The sequence below is a fragment of the Gorilla gorilla genome, chromosome 6 (assembly GCF_029281585.2).
Source record: "Gorilla gorilla gorilla isolate KB3781 chromosome 6, NHGRI_mGorGor1-v2.1_pri, whole genome shotgun sequence".
Classification (NCBI taxonomy): Eukaryota; Metazoa; Chordata; class Mammalia; order Primates; family Hominidae; genus Gorilla; species Gorilla gorilla.
This window is the reverse complement of record NC_073230.2, coordinates 52206530-52222556: the sequence shown is the minus strand read 5'-3', so window position 1 is coordinate 52222556 and position 16027 is coordinate 52206530. Positions and strand designations below refer to the sequence as shown.

Genomic DNA, 16027 nt, shown 5'->3' with positions numbered 1-16027 from the left:
ATGACTTACAAGGCGTGGGCCATTAAAAAAAAAGGTCTGGAGTTTGGGAAGGAGAAAGGAATGGGGATCTGCAGCTCAGAGTGAGAGATGGAATTCTGTAAAGGAACAGTGTGGAGAGGGACTCCAGGCAAGTCAATAACGATGTTAGAATGCCCTTGTTTAGAATAATTATCATGCTAATAATATTGTTCACATTGTTTTTACTAATATGCTCATCCTTAGAAAATAGAAGATATTCTAAGGATACTAAATAAATAAATAATTAAAATTTTGCAACTGAGACCTTCGTCTTTCAGAGCCTTTACAAGAACCTTTATAGACAACACCTCAGGTCCTGTTTGCTGCCCCAGCATGGAGGGCAGCCCACTTGGTTATAGTGATGACAGATGGAAACTTGACTGGAGCAGGTCTGGAAGGCAGAGGAGGCAGGCCTGTGTGTATACGGTCAGGACAAAGGACCAGTGGTGCTAGCCACACCTGTGGGATGGCTGTAATTAAACACACACACACACACACACACACACACACGCACACACACACATGCACACACACACAAAACAGAAGATAACAAGTGTTGGTGAGGGTATGGAGAAACTGGAGCCATTGTATGCCGCTGGTGGGAATGTAAAGTGGTGCAGCTGCTTTCGAAAATAGTATGGTAGTTCCTCAAAAAGTTAACTGTAGAATTACCATATGACCCAGCACTTCTGGGTAAATACACAGAAGAATTGAAAACAAGGACTCAAACAGATGTATGTACATCAGTGTTCATAGCAGCATTATTCACAACAGCCAAAAAGTGGGGGCACCTGAAATGTCCATCAGTTGATGAATAGATAAACAAAATGTGGTTTATCCATACAGTGGAATATTATTCAACCTTAAAAAGGAATGGAGTTCTGATTCATGCTACAACATAGATGAACATTGAGGAGGACATTATGCCAAGTGAAATAAGCCATACAAAAACAAACAGATGACTGTATTATTCCATTTGTGTGAAATGTCCAGAACCGGCAAATCTGTAGAGGCAGAATCATTAGTAGTTGCCAGTGGCTTGGTGGGGTTGAGGGAACAATTTAGAGGAAGGGTTAGAGCAAATGGGGAGTGACTGATAATTGGCACAGGGCTTCTTTGTGAGGTAGTGAAAGTGTTTTGAAACTAAAGGTGATGGTTGTGCACCATTGTGGATATACTACATGCCATTGGTTCACTTTTGAATGGTAAGTTTTGTGTTAAGTGGATTTTGCCTCCATTAGAAATTGTTCAATAGAAAGTCGGCTCACATCTCCTCATAAAATACCTCACTGATGCACATGCGTGACGTCTGTGAGTGAGGATGGCCCCCTTGGAGAGCTGCACTGCCCAGCACAGTAGCTGCTAGCCACATGTGGCAGCTGAGTAAACACTTGACAGGTGGCTCACGTGACTGAAGAACTGAATTATTTTATTTTAATCAACTTAAATTTAAAACCTACTTGATTTGGTTACTGGAAAACCTTGAATATTTTTGAAACAACTTGGGCATGTGAATATACCCTTTCAATTGTAAATATTATGAAATCTGAACACAGATCAAGTATTTCTGATGAAAAAGTGCAGTGCTCATCTTAATTTTTGTTGAGTTCAAGTGTACTTCTGTGTCCAAAGTACACTTGTGGACACAGAAGATTTGGGGATGTTCCCCTCCTTCCTGGTGGGCAGGTGGCTCATTGTCTTCAGGTCCATCTCCCACTGTGCCCAGGAGCCCTCCACTCTGGGTGTGTGTTTGGACCTGGCCGGTGAAACCCTGTGTTGGGGTCTGTGGAGTGCCAAAAGGCCTGAGAGCACAAGCACCGTCCCCTGGATGGTGTGTAGGCCGACCCCCTGCCCACATGGTGCTGACGGTGGGCTGTCAGCCCCAGTGTAGCTCTGCTTTGCCTCTTCATGCTGGGCTATCTGGAAAAGGCCCTTACTTCCAAGGGTTTGTCCTCATTTTTAAATACAAAAAATGGTATGTATGGTAAATGGTAATGGTATGTGTTTTACAGGACTTGTGAACGCTAATAAAATAAGTTACATAGATCACAGTAATAACTACTGGTGAAGATAAAAAATTCGTAAAGGATCTCTTCTTTCCAGAGATTTACAGTTCTGTGAGTTCCTCTGAAGTCTTCCCTGGAATAGAGAAAACAATGCATTTCCCTCTTGGAAGGTTTTCATTGCATCAGCTTGGTAAAGACGAGGTAGAGTTCGTAGTGTTGGGGTCTCTGAGGGTGAGTCAGGTCCCCGTCACACAAACTGTAAAGTCAACGACAAACCAGCTTAGCAGAGTATCTGGAAATGGAAGATTCATCCCAAATTTAAATTGCACACTGGCAGAGCAGCGTCATTTACTGGGTAGAGCTGGCGTGTAGGGGAGCCACCCACTCCCCCTGTTCACCACTCCCCCTATCTGCACTGGGAATGTCAGACAAGATTTCTGGGATGCTGGCTTCAGATCATGATTGCAGGTTTTTGTCTTGCTCTTCCGAGTTCTGGAAAATCTCCACTGTGTGCTCTCCCGCACCACATCGGTGCCCACCCTCTTCATTAGTAGAGCACATTCTCGGACTTGATCCCTGGGCTCTGCAGAGTCTGGTGCTGAGTACCTTCTTTGGTGTGGGTAGGTTTTGGCAGCAGGGGCTTGGAGGTGGGAAGGTGGAAGGTGCAGTGTTAGGACACTGCTCTCTCAAGCCCGTGTATGCTGGTGAGTCTCCAGTGCTCCCTCTTGGGGGGACATGGTGTCCTGTGGACTCACTGTGACCTCTTGAGTGTCACAGTTACCCTGAGTGTGGCTTGATAGGTTTTGCCCACCTGGTCAGTAAGTGTCCTGGTGGCTGCACCTCCATGGGTGAGAGCTGCTCTCACTTGCGGGCCCTTTGCTACCTTTTCTCCCTTACTGTGATCACCTAGTGGTTTAATCCCATCAAAGAGTCCCATCACACTTGGGCATGTGAATGTACCTCTTTCAATTGTAAATATTATGAAATCTAAACACAGATGAAGTATTTCTGATGAAAAAGTGCAGTGCTCATCTAGGGCAAAGTAGACAAACCCACTCTGTTGCTTCTTGGCCACTCTGGTAAGAATTTTGAGCCCAGCCACTGACCACAGCAGATGCAGCCAGTTTTCTTGTTTTCTGTGTCCCCATGACCACTGATAACAGGGCGTGGTGTGGCCAGGGCCCTCCTCTGTGTCCCTGGGACAGGCCAAGCAGCCAGGGTCACCTAGGTACGTACAGCACCCCTCACGTTTGCTCTCATACTGCAGTTCCAGTTGTCTTTTAAGTTTTTATTGGAATGACATGAGTCTCACAGACCCCAACACTGAGGGCTGGATTGTAAATGCTGGGTGCTGCTTCCTTTGACCAAGGGATGTCTGTGCCATCCCCACAGAGGTGCCCAAGGAGGACTCTTTTGGGATTGTTTCTTGATGGTCGTTTCTCCTTCCCAAGCCATCAGAGAACTTTAGGGAATGGGGCTGGAGGACCCCCTCATGCAGCAAGCTTGGCCCCAGTGAGGAAGAAGTGGGGACAGGGCATGGTGCCCTGTCATGGGGTGAGGACTCCCCAGGAGATTCTGTCATGCATTAGGCTGAGCCCTAAGTCTCATAGGTCCCAGCTTACCCCTAAGATAGCAGAATGCTGGGTGTTGCTCTTGGAAGCAAGAGAGATCACTGGAGAGGTAGTTGGTTGGTAAGAGCTAAGCAGAGCCTTCCATGGCAAGCATGGGGCAGGCTGGGCTGGCCCAGGACAGGTCCTAGTGTGGGGGGTGTCATGGGTCTTGGAAAACAGCCTTTCTTCATGAGAGTGGGCAAGGTGTGCACATGGAACAGGCACTGTCCTGAGTATCCAGGACCTGCTGAAGAAGGATAAAGGCATCTTCCAGAATGTCAGTCCCCTCAGGTATGTGCCTCCTAGCTCTTCCCTGGGATATGTTAGCACAGGCAGCAAATGCATTCCCAGGTGCAGAGGGTCCTGCCTTGGGTTCTGGCACCCCCTCTTGTCTGTCACCTCCCTTTGTGTAGTTGGTCCTGAGCTTATCCTGGACACCCATCCCTCAGTGGGCTCTGCTCTGTCCCCAGCCCTGGACACCTGTCTCAGGTCTCTGACTCAGGTCTCTGTCCTGCTTGTCCCCAGGTGAACCTGAGCAAGGTGGGCGAGTATTGGTGGAATGCCATCCTGGAGGGAGAAGAGCCCATCGACATTGACAAGATCAACAAGGAGCGCTCCATGGCCACCGTGGATGAGGAGGAACAGGCGGTGTTGGACAGGCTTACCTTTGACTACCACCAGAAGCTGCAGGGCAAGCCACAGAGCCATGAGCTGGTACGAGCATGGCAGTCCTGGAGAGCCCACCCTTTAGGCCCTTGTGCTGGTGACAAGGCCGATAGTGGCAGAGGGGTTGGTGATGACGGTGGGGAAGAAGGTTGTGTGGACCAGCTTCCTGCCATGTCCTAGCCTAGCAAGGAACCTGTCTTACCTGCTCTTGTCCCCAATCACTGCCTCACAGGTGCACTCTGGTCTTTCAGCTGTGTTCTCATACCTGGGCTGAGAGCCCAGTTAACAGGACCTCGAAGGGTGTCATGAGATGTGCCCGTCCTGCACCAGAGCCTGGTAACATCAAGTGTGTTGATGGCTTTTGTTTGTGCCTCATCTGCACATATCTTCCCATGAAGAGTCGCTTGGTGGGACCTTTGGTAGAGGAGGGGAGGAAGCCAGATTGCAGAGCCAGTTTCTGGATGTTGGAGGCCAGCATGTGAAGACTCTGTGATGTCAGCAGTGGGTTAGGGAGGAGGAAGAGAAAGGTTCCTGTCTGACCAGCGTAGTGCCCAGTGTAGAGTTTGCTCATGGCCAAAGAGAATGATTAATTAGATGTATACATTCTTTCTTCCTATTTTAATAACTCCAAGAGTAGCTATTTAGGGAAAAAAGGGTTGCTTTCCTCAGATGATTTTTAACTTCCCGTGTCCCATATACTCAGCACGAGGGTTTGGGCCGCAGTACAGCAGGGCACACGGACCCAGTGCAGCCTTGAGTCAGTGGGGAGGGGTCATCTGCTGGGCACAGTCTCCTTATTTTTGTTCTGTAAACACGGACCACCTCCTCCCCCTGAAGATCGCTGATCGATATTTTCTTCTCATTTTGTCTCTTGGAGGAACCTTACCTTACCTGGATTGTCTTAGTCTTACCTTCCGGTACAGCACATATTAATACATCGTAGGTGGTTCTGCAAGCCCTGTTGCTGTGTCTCGTCCGTTCTTGCCTATTTTCACAGACAAGTGCATCCTGCTCTTATGAGGTGAAGGAGCCTGCGGAGAGGAGTGTCAGCATGTTCTCACCTGGCCCTGCCACACCAGGGGCATGTCCTGAGCACTTAGTACACACAGTTAAGGTGGGGTTGACTGGCTGCACAGTACCCCTGAAAATACAGTTTGTTTGTTTTTTGTTTTTGTTTTTGTTTTTTTTCCCCCACAATAGAGAGATTGAATTTCTGAGGTTGTGACTCAGTAGCTTAAGCAGCAGGGATGGGGTTTGACCTCTGATCTGATTTCACACCTGTCTGTCCTTGCAGCCCTGTCCACCCTGGCCCTTGTCTCTATGGAGGAGAATGTTCATCTAGGTTTGGCCCCCTTTTCCACCCGGGGCATGGCAAGCTTAAAGGACATCTTTGCTTGGCCTACATCCATGCAGAGTTTGAAGCCTCAGGTAGTATTGCAGCACGTGCTCAGCTGAGCTCAGCTCAGGTGCTTAGACAGCCAGACCTGCCTGGTTATGGCTCATTCCAGTTATGCTGCATTTGCCTGTGGCCACTAGATGAAAGGCCAGCCTTTGAACCTTTGCCCTGTGGGTAGGGCTTCTCATGGTAGTGTTTGGGGATGGTGTATGTGAGGGTCTGCCCACTCTGTGCCCATATTCAGCATTGGGTCCACAAAAGGGCTGAGATGTATTCATGAGTTGACCTTCGGGAGAAAGAGTCTGTTTTGACTGGAGAACATGAACCCAGATGCCTTTTGTTCCAGGCAGATAAGAAGGCAGTCTTACCATGTACCCCTTAGAAGTGTCTTTTTGTGCCACAGGATGGAGGGACTAAGGTCAGGTGGTTTCTTACATCTTCCCCAGACACTGACACTGAGTCTTTGTTACAGAGAGATGATAAAAATTATTGTAGTTTGAATGGTATTTTTGTGTTTGTCAAAGCCTTGATGAAGTTTTTGTAGACTTTATTTTATTTTATTTTTTTAATTTTTTTGAGACAGAGCCTTGCTCTGTCACCCAGGCTGGAATGCAGTGGTGTGATCTCAGCTCACTGAAACCTCCGCCTCCCAGGTTCAAGCGGTTCTCCTGCCTCAGCCTCCTGAGTAGCTGGGACTACAGGCACACACCACCACGCCCAGCTAATTTTGTATTTTTAGTAGAGACAGGATTTCACCATGTTGGCCAGGCTGGTCTCGAACTCCTGACCTCAGATGATCCACCTGCTTTACCCTCCCAAAGTGCTGGTATTACAAACGTGAGCCACCACGCCTGGCCAGTTTTCTGTAGACTTTAGCTGTTGAGGCATGAGAGAATCTAGGATGCTCTGGCTGTTTTTATCTGTAAGCCCTCATGTTTCCTGTGATTGTATCTCTTACAGAACCTTATATTCAAAAACAAAATAGCAGGAATACCTGCTCATCATTGGAGTTGCCAGTAGTGCCAAAGACACGCATGGAGGTGTCAGGGGCTCCACCAGCCTTTTCTTCTTCTCTACATCCTTGCCCCTCCCCTTCCCTCCTTTCTTTCTGTTTTCTTTTCTTTCCCTTATATCCTCCCCTCTCCTTGACCTTCCTCTCAGTCTCTTTCCCCCATCCTTTATGTTCTGTGCCAACACCTTGTAACACTGCATAGTCTCACCCCTCTATTGGGGCACGTCAGTGAGGAAGACAGACACAGATCTGCCTTTGTGGTGCTAGGATTCCAGCCATTTTAATCTTACCTTCTCCAAAGAGTATTTCAGTCCTGCTTTGCAGTTTCATTGATAATCCTCCCCAGGAAGCAGCTGCTCTTGTCTCTCCATTTCTGGAGGCCTAAGGCCTCCTTATTTTGATGGCTTGTTGCCAGGCCCACTGCCCAGGACCAGGAATGGGGAGGTCTGTTCATTCCAGGTAAGCCGAGGCAACTTCCAGGCAGTTCTGGACCTCAAACCCCTACCTGGATCCTCACTGTCAGTTCGGGACAGGCCAACCTCAAGGGGTGAAAGATGGCAGCACTACACATTGTATGTATGCACCATGCACATACATGCTTGCACACATGTAGCATCACAGGGTGCAACTGGCATCCCCCTTCATGCCCTACTGCCCTGCTCTGAGGGCAATTCAGTGGGGTCATCCTGTTGGTGTCCTCTTGGCAAGCTGTTTTTTTGGCCCCTAGGGCACTGCATAGCCCAGGCGTGGAACAGAAAGTCCCCGTGCCTGCAAACAGCTTCTTGTGACCTAGCATGGGGGAGCCCGTAGACTGGGCAGCAACCCAGTTAGGAAGGATTCAAAGAACCTTGAAGATGCTGTGGTCCAGTGGAAAGAGCTCTGTGTGTTGAATCTAAATCTATTCTGCTGTAGACTTGCCATGGGGCAGCATCCTGACCCTTGAGAGGATGTGTGTCCCTCCCCAGAGTAAAGTGCCTTGGGAGATCTTCAGCGACATGCAGGAGCCCAGGGCTGGTGGCGCGGGGGTAGGTCCCAGAGTGACCCTCTCCCTGAGATTGACCTGCTCCTCAACAGCCAGGGAGCCTCCAGCTCTCAGGTGACAGCTATAGACAGTAATGAACTGACCTCTCAGGGCTATGATCATTCATTGTGTGTGTCCAGGCACCTGCCTGGTGCTGATGCTAAAGTCTCAACTCCTTCCTGGGCATGACAGTGTCTGGGGCAGGGTCTGCAGCATATGGAGGCTTGCAACATGCAGAGATTTCATGTAAAATGTCCTTAGTGACTGTAGCCTTTTTTTAAAAAATCAAATAAGGAAACAGACCTAGAAGGTAGGTGCGTGCCCTCATGTGGCCTCATGTAGCAGGTTAGCCACATTTTATTCAGGCGTCCTGAGGGATACCTCACAGGCAGAGAGACTATCGTGAGAGTTAGGGGGCCGGAGTTGCTTCACTGGGATCACCAGGCTTCGCTAAGGAGAGAGAGTGGAAAACGGGCCAGGTTCTCCTGTCAGCCTCCATCTGCCGTTCACGTCGGCATAGTCACAGTTACCAGCGTGCTCTGGCATTGATGCCCATTTATGGTGTGAACTCAGAGTTTTCTAAATTTGCCAAGATTTCAAATTGTGCTTCTAATGCCACAGATGCTGTGTATTTTGAAGCAATTTTATTTTGAAATGACAATACTTTTATCATTTTAAATTCTTTGGTGTCACTAACCTTTTTCCAAAGTCAACAAATTTAAAACCCTTCATCTTTTCCCTAATTTAATTTTTTATGAGCAGGATTCCCCCATCTAGAAAGAGAATGTGGAATGTACAGGTGCCATTGCTCTGTCTGCGCTCAGATGTGTCTGTGTCTAGGATCTCTTCAGCCTGGTAGGATTCACCCTAACAGTAATTGTGACATCTCATAGGCAGATAGCATTAGCATGGTCTCTGGTCATAAGAGTGAATTTGGTGACACACAGGAATGCTGGCTCTCCACTTTTGCCTCAGGAAAGGTCTGAGTGCTGATCTTGGCACCCTAGGATCCCTCTATTGTAAGATCAAGTCTACTAATCTGCCCTTTGCACTCTGGGCATCCTACATCAGGCCCCCATGCAGCAACCCGGGTTCCCAGGGTAAGACTGTGGTGGCTGCAGGGCTCCACAGGTGTCATTTGCCCTACAGCTGGCTGGGGTTCTGTTGAAAGGTTCAGAGGCTTCATGCAGCTGCCTGCTGAAGTCATCCATTCTTGTGTTTGGTTGAGGCTGTGCAGAGGGGGCTTCATGTAGTCTTCTCTGCACCCACAGCCACTCCATGTGAGCTGCAGCACTTGTTCTCAAAATGGTCTTTCCAAAGTCTCTGATGTGAGTTGCCTGTAAGAAATTGATAGTAATGTCAATTAATCCCTAGTATATAGTATCTGTCTTTGATATGCTTGTTGTTGCATCACTTAGGTCTTAAAAAAAGAAAACGAAGCTGGGTATGGTGGACTGCACCCATAGTTTTAAGTACTCAGGAGGCTGAGGTGGAAGGATCCCTTGAGCCCGGGAGTTTGAAGCTGCACTGAGCTATGACCACACACTGCACTGTAGCCTTGGAAACAGAGTGAGACCCTATCTGTAAAAAATAAAAACAGGAAAAAGAAAACCCTCTTGTTAGGAAGATTATGTTTTATTTAAGGAGAAGCCCTGGTGCTGGATCCCACAGCCTCGTTTTCTGGGTCTATGCTACAGGGTTTTGTGTAGCAGGGACTGTGGATCATATTGGTAGAATAACTACTGGCCCTACATAGTCTCTTTTGTCTCTTGTGGTCAGAAGGTTAGAAGGAAGGAGAGATCATCCCTAGCCCTCAGTGTACTCATGGTGGCCAGGTGAGGAGGGCAGATGTAGAGTCCCTATGAGGAGAGAGGGCCTGCCAGCTCAGGTACAGATGCTTCCCTCAGGGTCCAATATTCCTGATGTCCCCTGCCATGGCCACACACTGAGCCTTGCTTCTGATCCTTGGAGGCTAGATAGTTCCAGAATGGCCACACGTTGGCGAGGGCTTAGTCAACCAGCTCTGACTGCATCTGCAAGGATGCAGTGGGGAATTCCTGACTGATGGGTCTACCAGTGGACATTCTGAGGTTTCTTCCTCCGTGCCCCATCCTGGGTCAACCCTGGATTGTCTGATGATATAGTTCTTGATGCTGATAACTGGGGTGCTAGGGTATCTCCTCTGCACACCTTAGTCATGACTCAGGTGGGGCTTGAGCACTTTCTCTACGCACCTTCTCTACAACCCTGGTGGGACCATAGATGTTGCAGGCTGTTTGGAATTTGGACAGAGATCCTGGTGGAAAAGGGACAAGATGAACCATAAAGAGGAGCCAGTGCTTGCTGGGGACAGAAGATGGAGGGTTAGAAATTCAGTCTGTGGAGCACAGTCTTGGAGAGAAATTGGCAGGCACCCAGTACCTCCCTTGGTCGAAGGCTGCTCCAGGGTAGTACGGTTCTCTGGCCAGGCGGTCTTGCCAGGCAAGTGCCTGAGCCCTGAGGAAGCAAGAAGGCTCTCTACCTGCAGTCAGAGTCTGCTCTGGGAGAAAGTACACAGTGCCTTGTGATCCCCTTTAATCTCTCTATTTTCTGTTTGTAGAAAGTCCATGAGATGCTGAAGAAGGGGTGGGATGCTGAAGGTTCTCCCTTCCGAGGCCAGCGATTCGACCCTGCCATGTTCAACATCTCCCCGGGGGCTGTGCAGTTTTAATGACCAGAAGGAAAGGAAACCCTCGCCGGTGGGGAGGCAGAGCCTTATCCTTGGCTGCCCTCCTTGGCTCCCTGCCTTCCAGGGACTTGCTCGTCTTGTTTACCCCTAGCCATCCTTTCTTTCAAGGGTGAACCAGGCCTTCCACCCTGACCTTGCATCTCCAGACTGTTCCAGAGAAGGTGCGGGGCCAGCTGCTATGTGGTGGCCGCTGTGGCTGACACTGAGTGAAGGTGTTTGAAATGCAGGAGAGGATATCCCAGCAAACTGGGATCACATGCTTTTGTCTCCACAGCAACCAGCCACTGCAGGCAGCATGTCTTTCCTCCCCTGCTCTCTGCTTGCTGTTGTTTTGACGCTATTCTGCTTGCATGTCTTCTGGTTGGGATGTGGAGTTGTTGCTGGACTCTCAGGCGAAGCTGAAGTCATTGAAGTGTGTGAAGCTCTGTGCTTGCATGAGGGCGAGCAAGGAATGGCTGTGCCTGGGGCTGCTCTGGGAAACTCCTTGCCCCTTGACCTCTTTTGAGAGCATTCACGTGGTCTTCTTGCTCATCCCCTTATAAATGTGCTCTGCCTGCCTCAGCCTCATGGTCAGAGCAGTGGAGACTGGAGCCCTGTTTGCACGTTCCAGTTGTTCGGAGAAAGCCTAGGTTCTGGGCTCAGGTCCAGATGCAGCGGGGATTCTGTTCTCTGACTGTGGCGACCTTGCTTTGGTTCTTGTTGAAGTGAACCAAGCCCGGCCACCACGCATGGCATGCTGTGCTTGGCTCCCCATAAGACGTCCTCTTTGGGTGCACGGTGTCAAAGTGTGGGCAGGAGTGGAGAGCTGGTGCCCTCAGGAGGAGACCACAGCATGTCCATCAGCTCAGCAGAGCTCGACAGCCACAAGTCCTGAGAAGCTTTGACCTTGAAGGGCTTCTGGGAGAGGAGGAATTTCTGCATGGGGCGTGAAGGCACACTGTCCCACCACAACTGAACCAGAAGAGAGTGAAGACTCCCCTCTTCCCATCCTCTGTGCCAGGTGCCAGACTGTGTTCCTTGGAACTTATGGCCGAATCTTACCTGTTCTCCAGGGACTGGTCACTGCCTCAGGACCCCCAAGCCTATGCCCTGAGCCATGGCTGCTGACTGACTCCAGCCAAGGTGCAAAGACGAGATTATGAGATAGGTCCTCAGGCCTGTGTTCCAAGTACTTACAGGGGCTCTGGGTGCCCATCGCCGGGAGTATGGTTCAGCTACCACCGGCACTGTCCATTTGCCTGTCTGTCAAGCTCAGAGCATGGATAAGCCACACAGCAGGGCAGTGCACCCTGGCACCATGCACGGCCAGCAAGAATCAAGGCCCGCGGATGCTAAGAGAGCCTATTGTCAGGGGAAGGTCCCCGCTCCTGCGCACACTCTGTGGATACTTGGGTTGTGGGGGCTCTCTTGGAGAGTAAGTTTGTGGTTTGTTTCTGGTTTACAGTGGTGGCTGACACCCCTTGTAAGAAAGCATTCCTGGGAAGTCTTCTGTGGGTCCAAACATGTTGCTCTGATCATCACAGGAGAGCAAAAGGCCCTAGATACCCCCTTTGGAATGTGAGAGTCTTGTCTGATATTTGCCACTGAGCTGGTGAAGCCCCTCTAAAGAGATCTCGACCCTGGGGAGCAGAATTCTTGTCATCTGTGAGGGGTCCTGAGAAAGACTTTGTCATTTTTTTCCTGGAGTTCTTCCCATTGAGGTCCTAGGATTTGCACACCACTGTCCCACAAGAGCTTTCCTGCCTAATGAAAGGAGGTCTTGTGGTGTGTGTCTCCTCTCTTCTCTATAGTTCCCAAGTTGGCCCCCATTGCAGCCCCCACCCTGTGGGTAGTCTTCCAGAAGTGATGCAGTGGTGTGAGATGCCCTACACCTTGTTATTTGGGAGACTTTGAGAGTCATTCACTTCCATGGTGACTAGTGTTTGTTTTGCCTGATTTTATATTCTGTGTTGCATTTCTCCCCACTCCCTGCCCTGCTTTAATAAACGGCAAACCAATATGTAGGAAGAATGACTGAGGGGCAGTATTGGGTATTGGCCTCATGGCAGGAACAGCCACTTGCATCTGGTCCCGGTGCCACACCGCGGTGCTTGGTGTGGTTGTGGAGCCTGTCCCTGCGCGCCTTGCTCCTGTTGAGCCACGCTGTCTGGTGGGTGATTCTCTGCCCTGAGCCACCACCCTAGACTGGCCCAGTCTCCAGAGCTGGCACACCCTGCCTGTTTTCTCTTTTTAGACACAACAGCCGCAGTTTGGCCAGCCACTAAGTCCCACCAGCTGAGGTCCGAGGAAAGCGGGGTGACTCATTTCCCTTGTCCAGGGCCTGAGGAGAGTGAGGTGTCCAGCCTGCAAAGCTATTCCGGCTCCTTGGTGTTGGTTTGCAATAAATTGGTATTTAAGCAGTTCTGGGTCTGCGTGTGACATTTGCTGCTGAGACAGTTCTGTCTGTGCATGGTCATTATTGTTACATTCTAGCCTTGAGGTCCCAGGCCAATGTACACAGCAAACACCAGCATGGGGAATTCTTAGGGGTTGTTTCCCATCTGGTCTGAATGCACTGGGCAAGATCTCAATACAGCTTTAGAAATCCTGTAAGATTTTGACCAGTGGGGAGAAAAAGAATGTAGCTATAGATCTTACATCCTTTCAAACAGGTTCTGGAATTCTGTAGTTACTGGAAAGCTTAGGGTGAGTGCAGAGTTGGGAATGATTCCACTGAAGGGCCACCTTTGCCCACCAGGCTCCAAGGCCCTCCTTGGTCTCCAGGTGCATACCTGCTGTTAACTTTGCTGAGCCCTCGCAATGGGCTTCCTCCAGGACATAACGCCGTGTCTGACACAGAAGTCTCCCAGGTGGCTGGCCACCTGCTTCTTCCTCAGTCAGATCTTTGACTGTCCTTCTCTGTGCCCACCCCATCTCCAGCCTCCTCCGACCCTGCTCACCCCTGGGGACAGGACCTAGGGGTGTGAGAAGTACTTCTTGGCTGAATGAAGACTGTTTCAAAGGCAATCCTTAGAATTGCCTAGCATACTCCCAGGGCCAGAAATAACCCGCCAGAAAGGAGAGGCGTATTTGCCCCTGAAGAGTGCAGGAGGGAGAACAGTTGAGAAGTGTTTTGTGTGGAAATGTGTCCAAGAGGCGTCAGCTGCTGCACAGAGAACTCACTGCCTAGAACACTGCGCTTGGGGAACAGACCTCACCCCCACCTCAAATCTGCTCCCCACTGGGCCTGTTGGCAGCCAGCTCAGCTGGGGAAGGGACAGCATGACTCGCTTTGTGGATGAAAAGCACGAAGTTGTTAGCACAGAACCTGGCCAGTCCTTGAGAAACTCCCTCCTTGGTGGTCAGAGGTCAAGCAGCCCACGTGGCCCACGGTCCTGAAGAACTGGGCTATGTCCCTGAGGCTCCTCTCTACTGTCTGACTGCGGGGTCTGGGGAACAGGCATTTAAACCAGTCTGCTGCCCTGGGGAGTGCCCACTGGACGCCAGGGTGCCCCATAGGGACAGGGTCACAAAGCCCCAGGGCTTCCCCTGCCAGTCCTGGTGAGGACAGTGTGGTCATTATCTCAGAGAGACGAAAAATGAATATTCTGTCATTCAGACTAAACTACTCACCCAGCTCACACTAATATGGATTTGTTAATTTTACCTTTTCTTTTTTTTTCTTTCCAACTTTTAGTTTCAAGCGTTGTTACATGGGTAAATTGGATCATAGGGGTTTGGTGTACAGATAATTTTGTCACCCAGGTAATCAGCATGATACCTGATATGTAGTTTTTCAGTCCTCACCTTCCTCCCACTCGGTTTTATTTTTTAGTACTGAAAGTTTAACAGATTGGTCTTACCTCAGAGGGAGGGAAGAAACCCCCCCCCCCCCCATCACTGGGCTCCTTGGTGTGACAGGGGTCTGGTAGGGGTTTTCAATCCACCACCCATTCCTCCACACCAAATGCCTGAAGTCCCCACTTTGCACAGGGAGACAGCATCATGCCAGGGAAGAGAGGTCAGGCCCGGCTACCCCTCACAACTTCCTGCTTCCCCCTCAGAGGGTGATGGGGAGACCAGAGCCCATGGCAGGACGAACTGTCACTGAACCCAGCTGGCACAGGTCTGCCAGAACACTCTGGGAGTATGTGCTGGGCTTTCTGGGTAAACCCCTGGCAAGCTGGCGTTTGCTGTCTTCTCAGTGCTGATGGAGACAGGCACACGTGGGGTGTGGGAATGTGGCCACCCTCAGGCAGGTTCACGAGGGTACTGTCAGGCACTCAGGTGTATGCCGCCTCCTGCCAGGCAGGGCTGAGGCTATTCTCCCTGGAGAAGGACGGCTTAGGAAACACTTGCAGGAAAGCTGCCTGGACCTGGGAGGTGACCCTGGCCAGCCTCCCTGCTGCCTCTCTCAGTCCTAGGCCTTCTTCCCCAGAGCTGGTCAGGGCCTCAGGGACTTTGTAGTCTAACCCCTCATTGTGCTACAATCACAGGAGTAAGTAACACTCCCAAGGCCATGTGGCTGGTGACTCGGGGGGCCCAGGCCCAGGATCCTGCCCCATCTGCAGGCCAGTGGTTCCTTGTCTCCTACTTGCTTCTTGGAGCAGCCTCCTCATAAGCCAACAGCTCCTTCACCTGAGCCCAGTCACTTTGTGCTCCTCCCCAGAACCAAAGAGCAAGACCATCTGCCCCAGGTACAGTCCTGGCCATGCCACATTATCTGTGGCATCATGACCAAGGTGAGTGGCAGATACTGAAATCATCCAGGGCCACTGCAGACCCCGTTCCCAGTGGACTGTTCATCAAGGGACCTTGTCTCAGGCCATCTCAGCCAACCTTGTTGCCCAGCACAGGTCTGGCACATTGAAGATGATCTGTGTTGGATGGGGAAGGCAGAGGGAGGATCCTCCAGCACTGATCACCCATCAAAACCCTCAACAACCCAGACATTGCCGCTGCACAGACCCCATGCTATGAGGAGGTCACTCAGGCTGTTAGGAGCATGCTGACTCAGGCATTGGGCTGGGGCCTGCCTGCCTTGTCTGCCTGCCAGCTGAGCACTGCCCCAAGCCCCTCTTAGCAGAGACAGGCTCTTGCCTCCCAGTGTGCACTTTGTGCAAGACACAGGCAGTTAAGGGTCTACCAGAGGACAGGAAGTGGTGTTGGGGCACTATGGGGTTTGGAGGAGGCCCATCTGGCAGGGAAAGCGAGCCCTCACCTCTGCTGGACTAGGGAGTTTAGGAAGCTGCTCTGGTCCAGGGAACTGGGGATCCAGATAACTGGGGATCAGGGCCATCTTGTGACCCCAGTGGTGGTCCCTAGTGGGACTGCCGAGCTCCAGCCTGAGAGTTCAGGAACTCAACAGTGATTGCTTGTGGGCACTAATGACCCAGTGTGTGGAGACCTCATTTACCAGGTGTGCCTAGCCTGCAGGCAAATCCCAAGGCAGTGACCTTTAGGGAAGAGACAGGGTTTGGGGTCATCAAAGGCTGGGAAACCCAGGTACCTGTCAGGGAATGGGCTACAGACTGGAGCTAAGCCTTAAGGTGGGGAAGATTCCAGCACCCCTGAGTGACCACCTCTTTTGG

At 50.6% G+C, this 16027-nt stretch overlaps 1 protein-coding gene across 2 annotated transcripts in view; it reads left to right on the top strand.

Moving 5' to 3' along the window:
• NUDCD3 (NudC domain containing 3) overlaps positions 1–12856 on the top strand; it is a 102267-nt gene extending 89411 nt beyond the window's left edge. Inside the window, exons 5-6 of one of the 2 annotated variants that reach the window (XM_004045378.4) lie at positions 4160–4348; positions 10329–12856. In XM_004045378.4, the coding sequence (XP_004045426.1) occupies positions 4160–4348; positions 10329–10439 (300 nt within the window). In that variant the 3' untranslated portion in view covers positions 10440–12856. The remainder of the gene's footprint in view (positions 1–4159; positions 4349–10328) is intronic. The other variant, XM_055347760.2, reaches the window with a different exon arrangement.
• The last annotated feature ends 3171 nt before the right edge of the window (positions 12857–16027 follow it).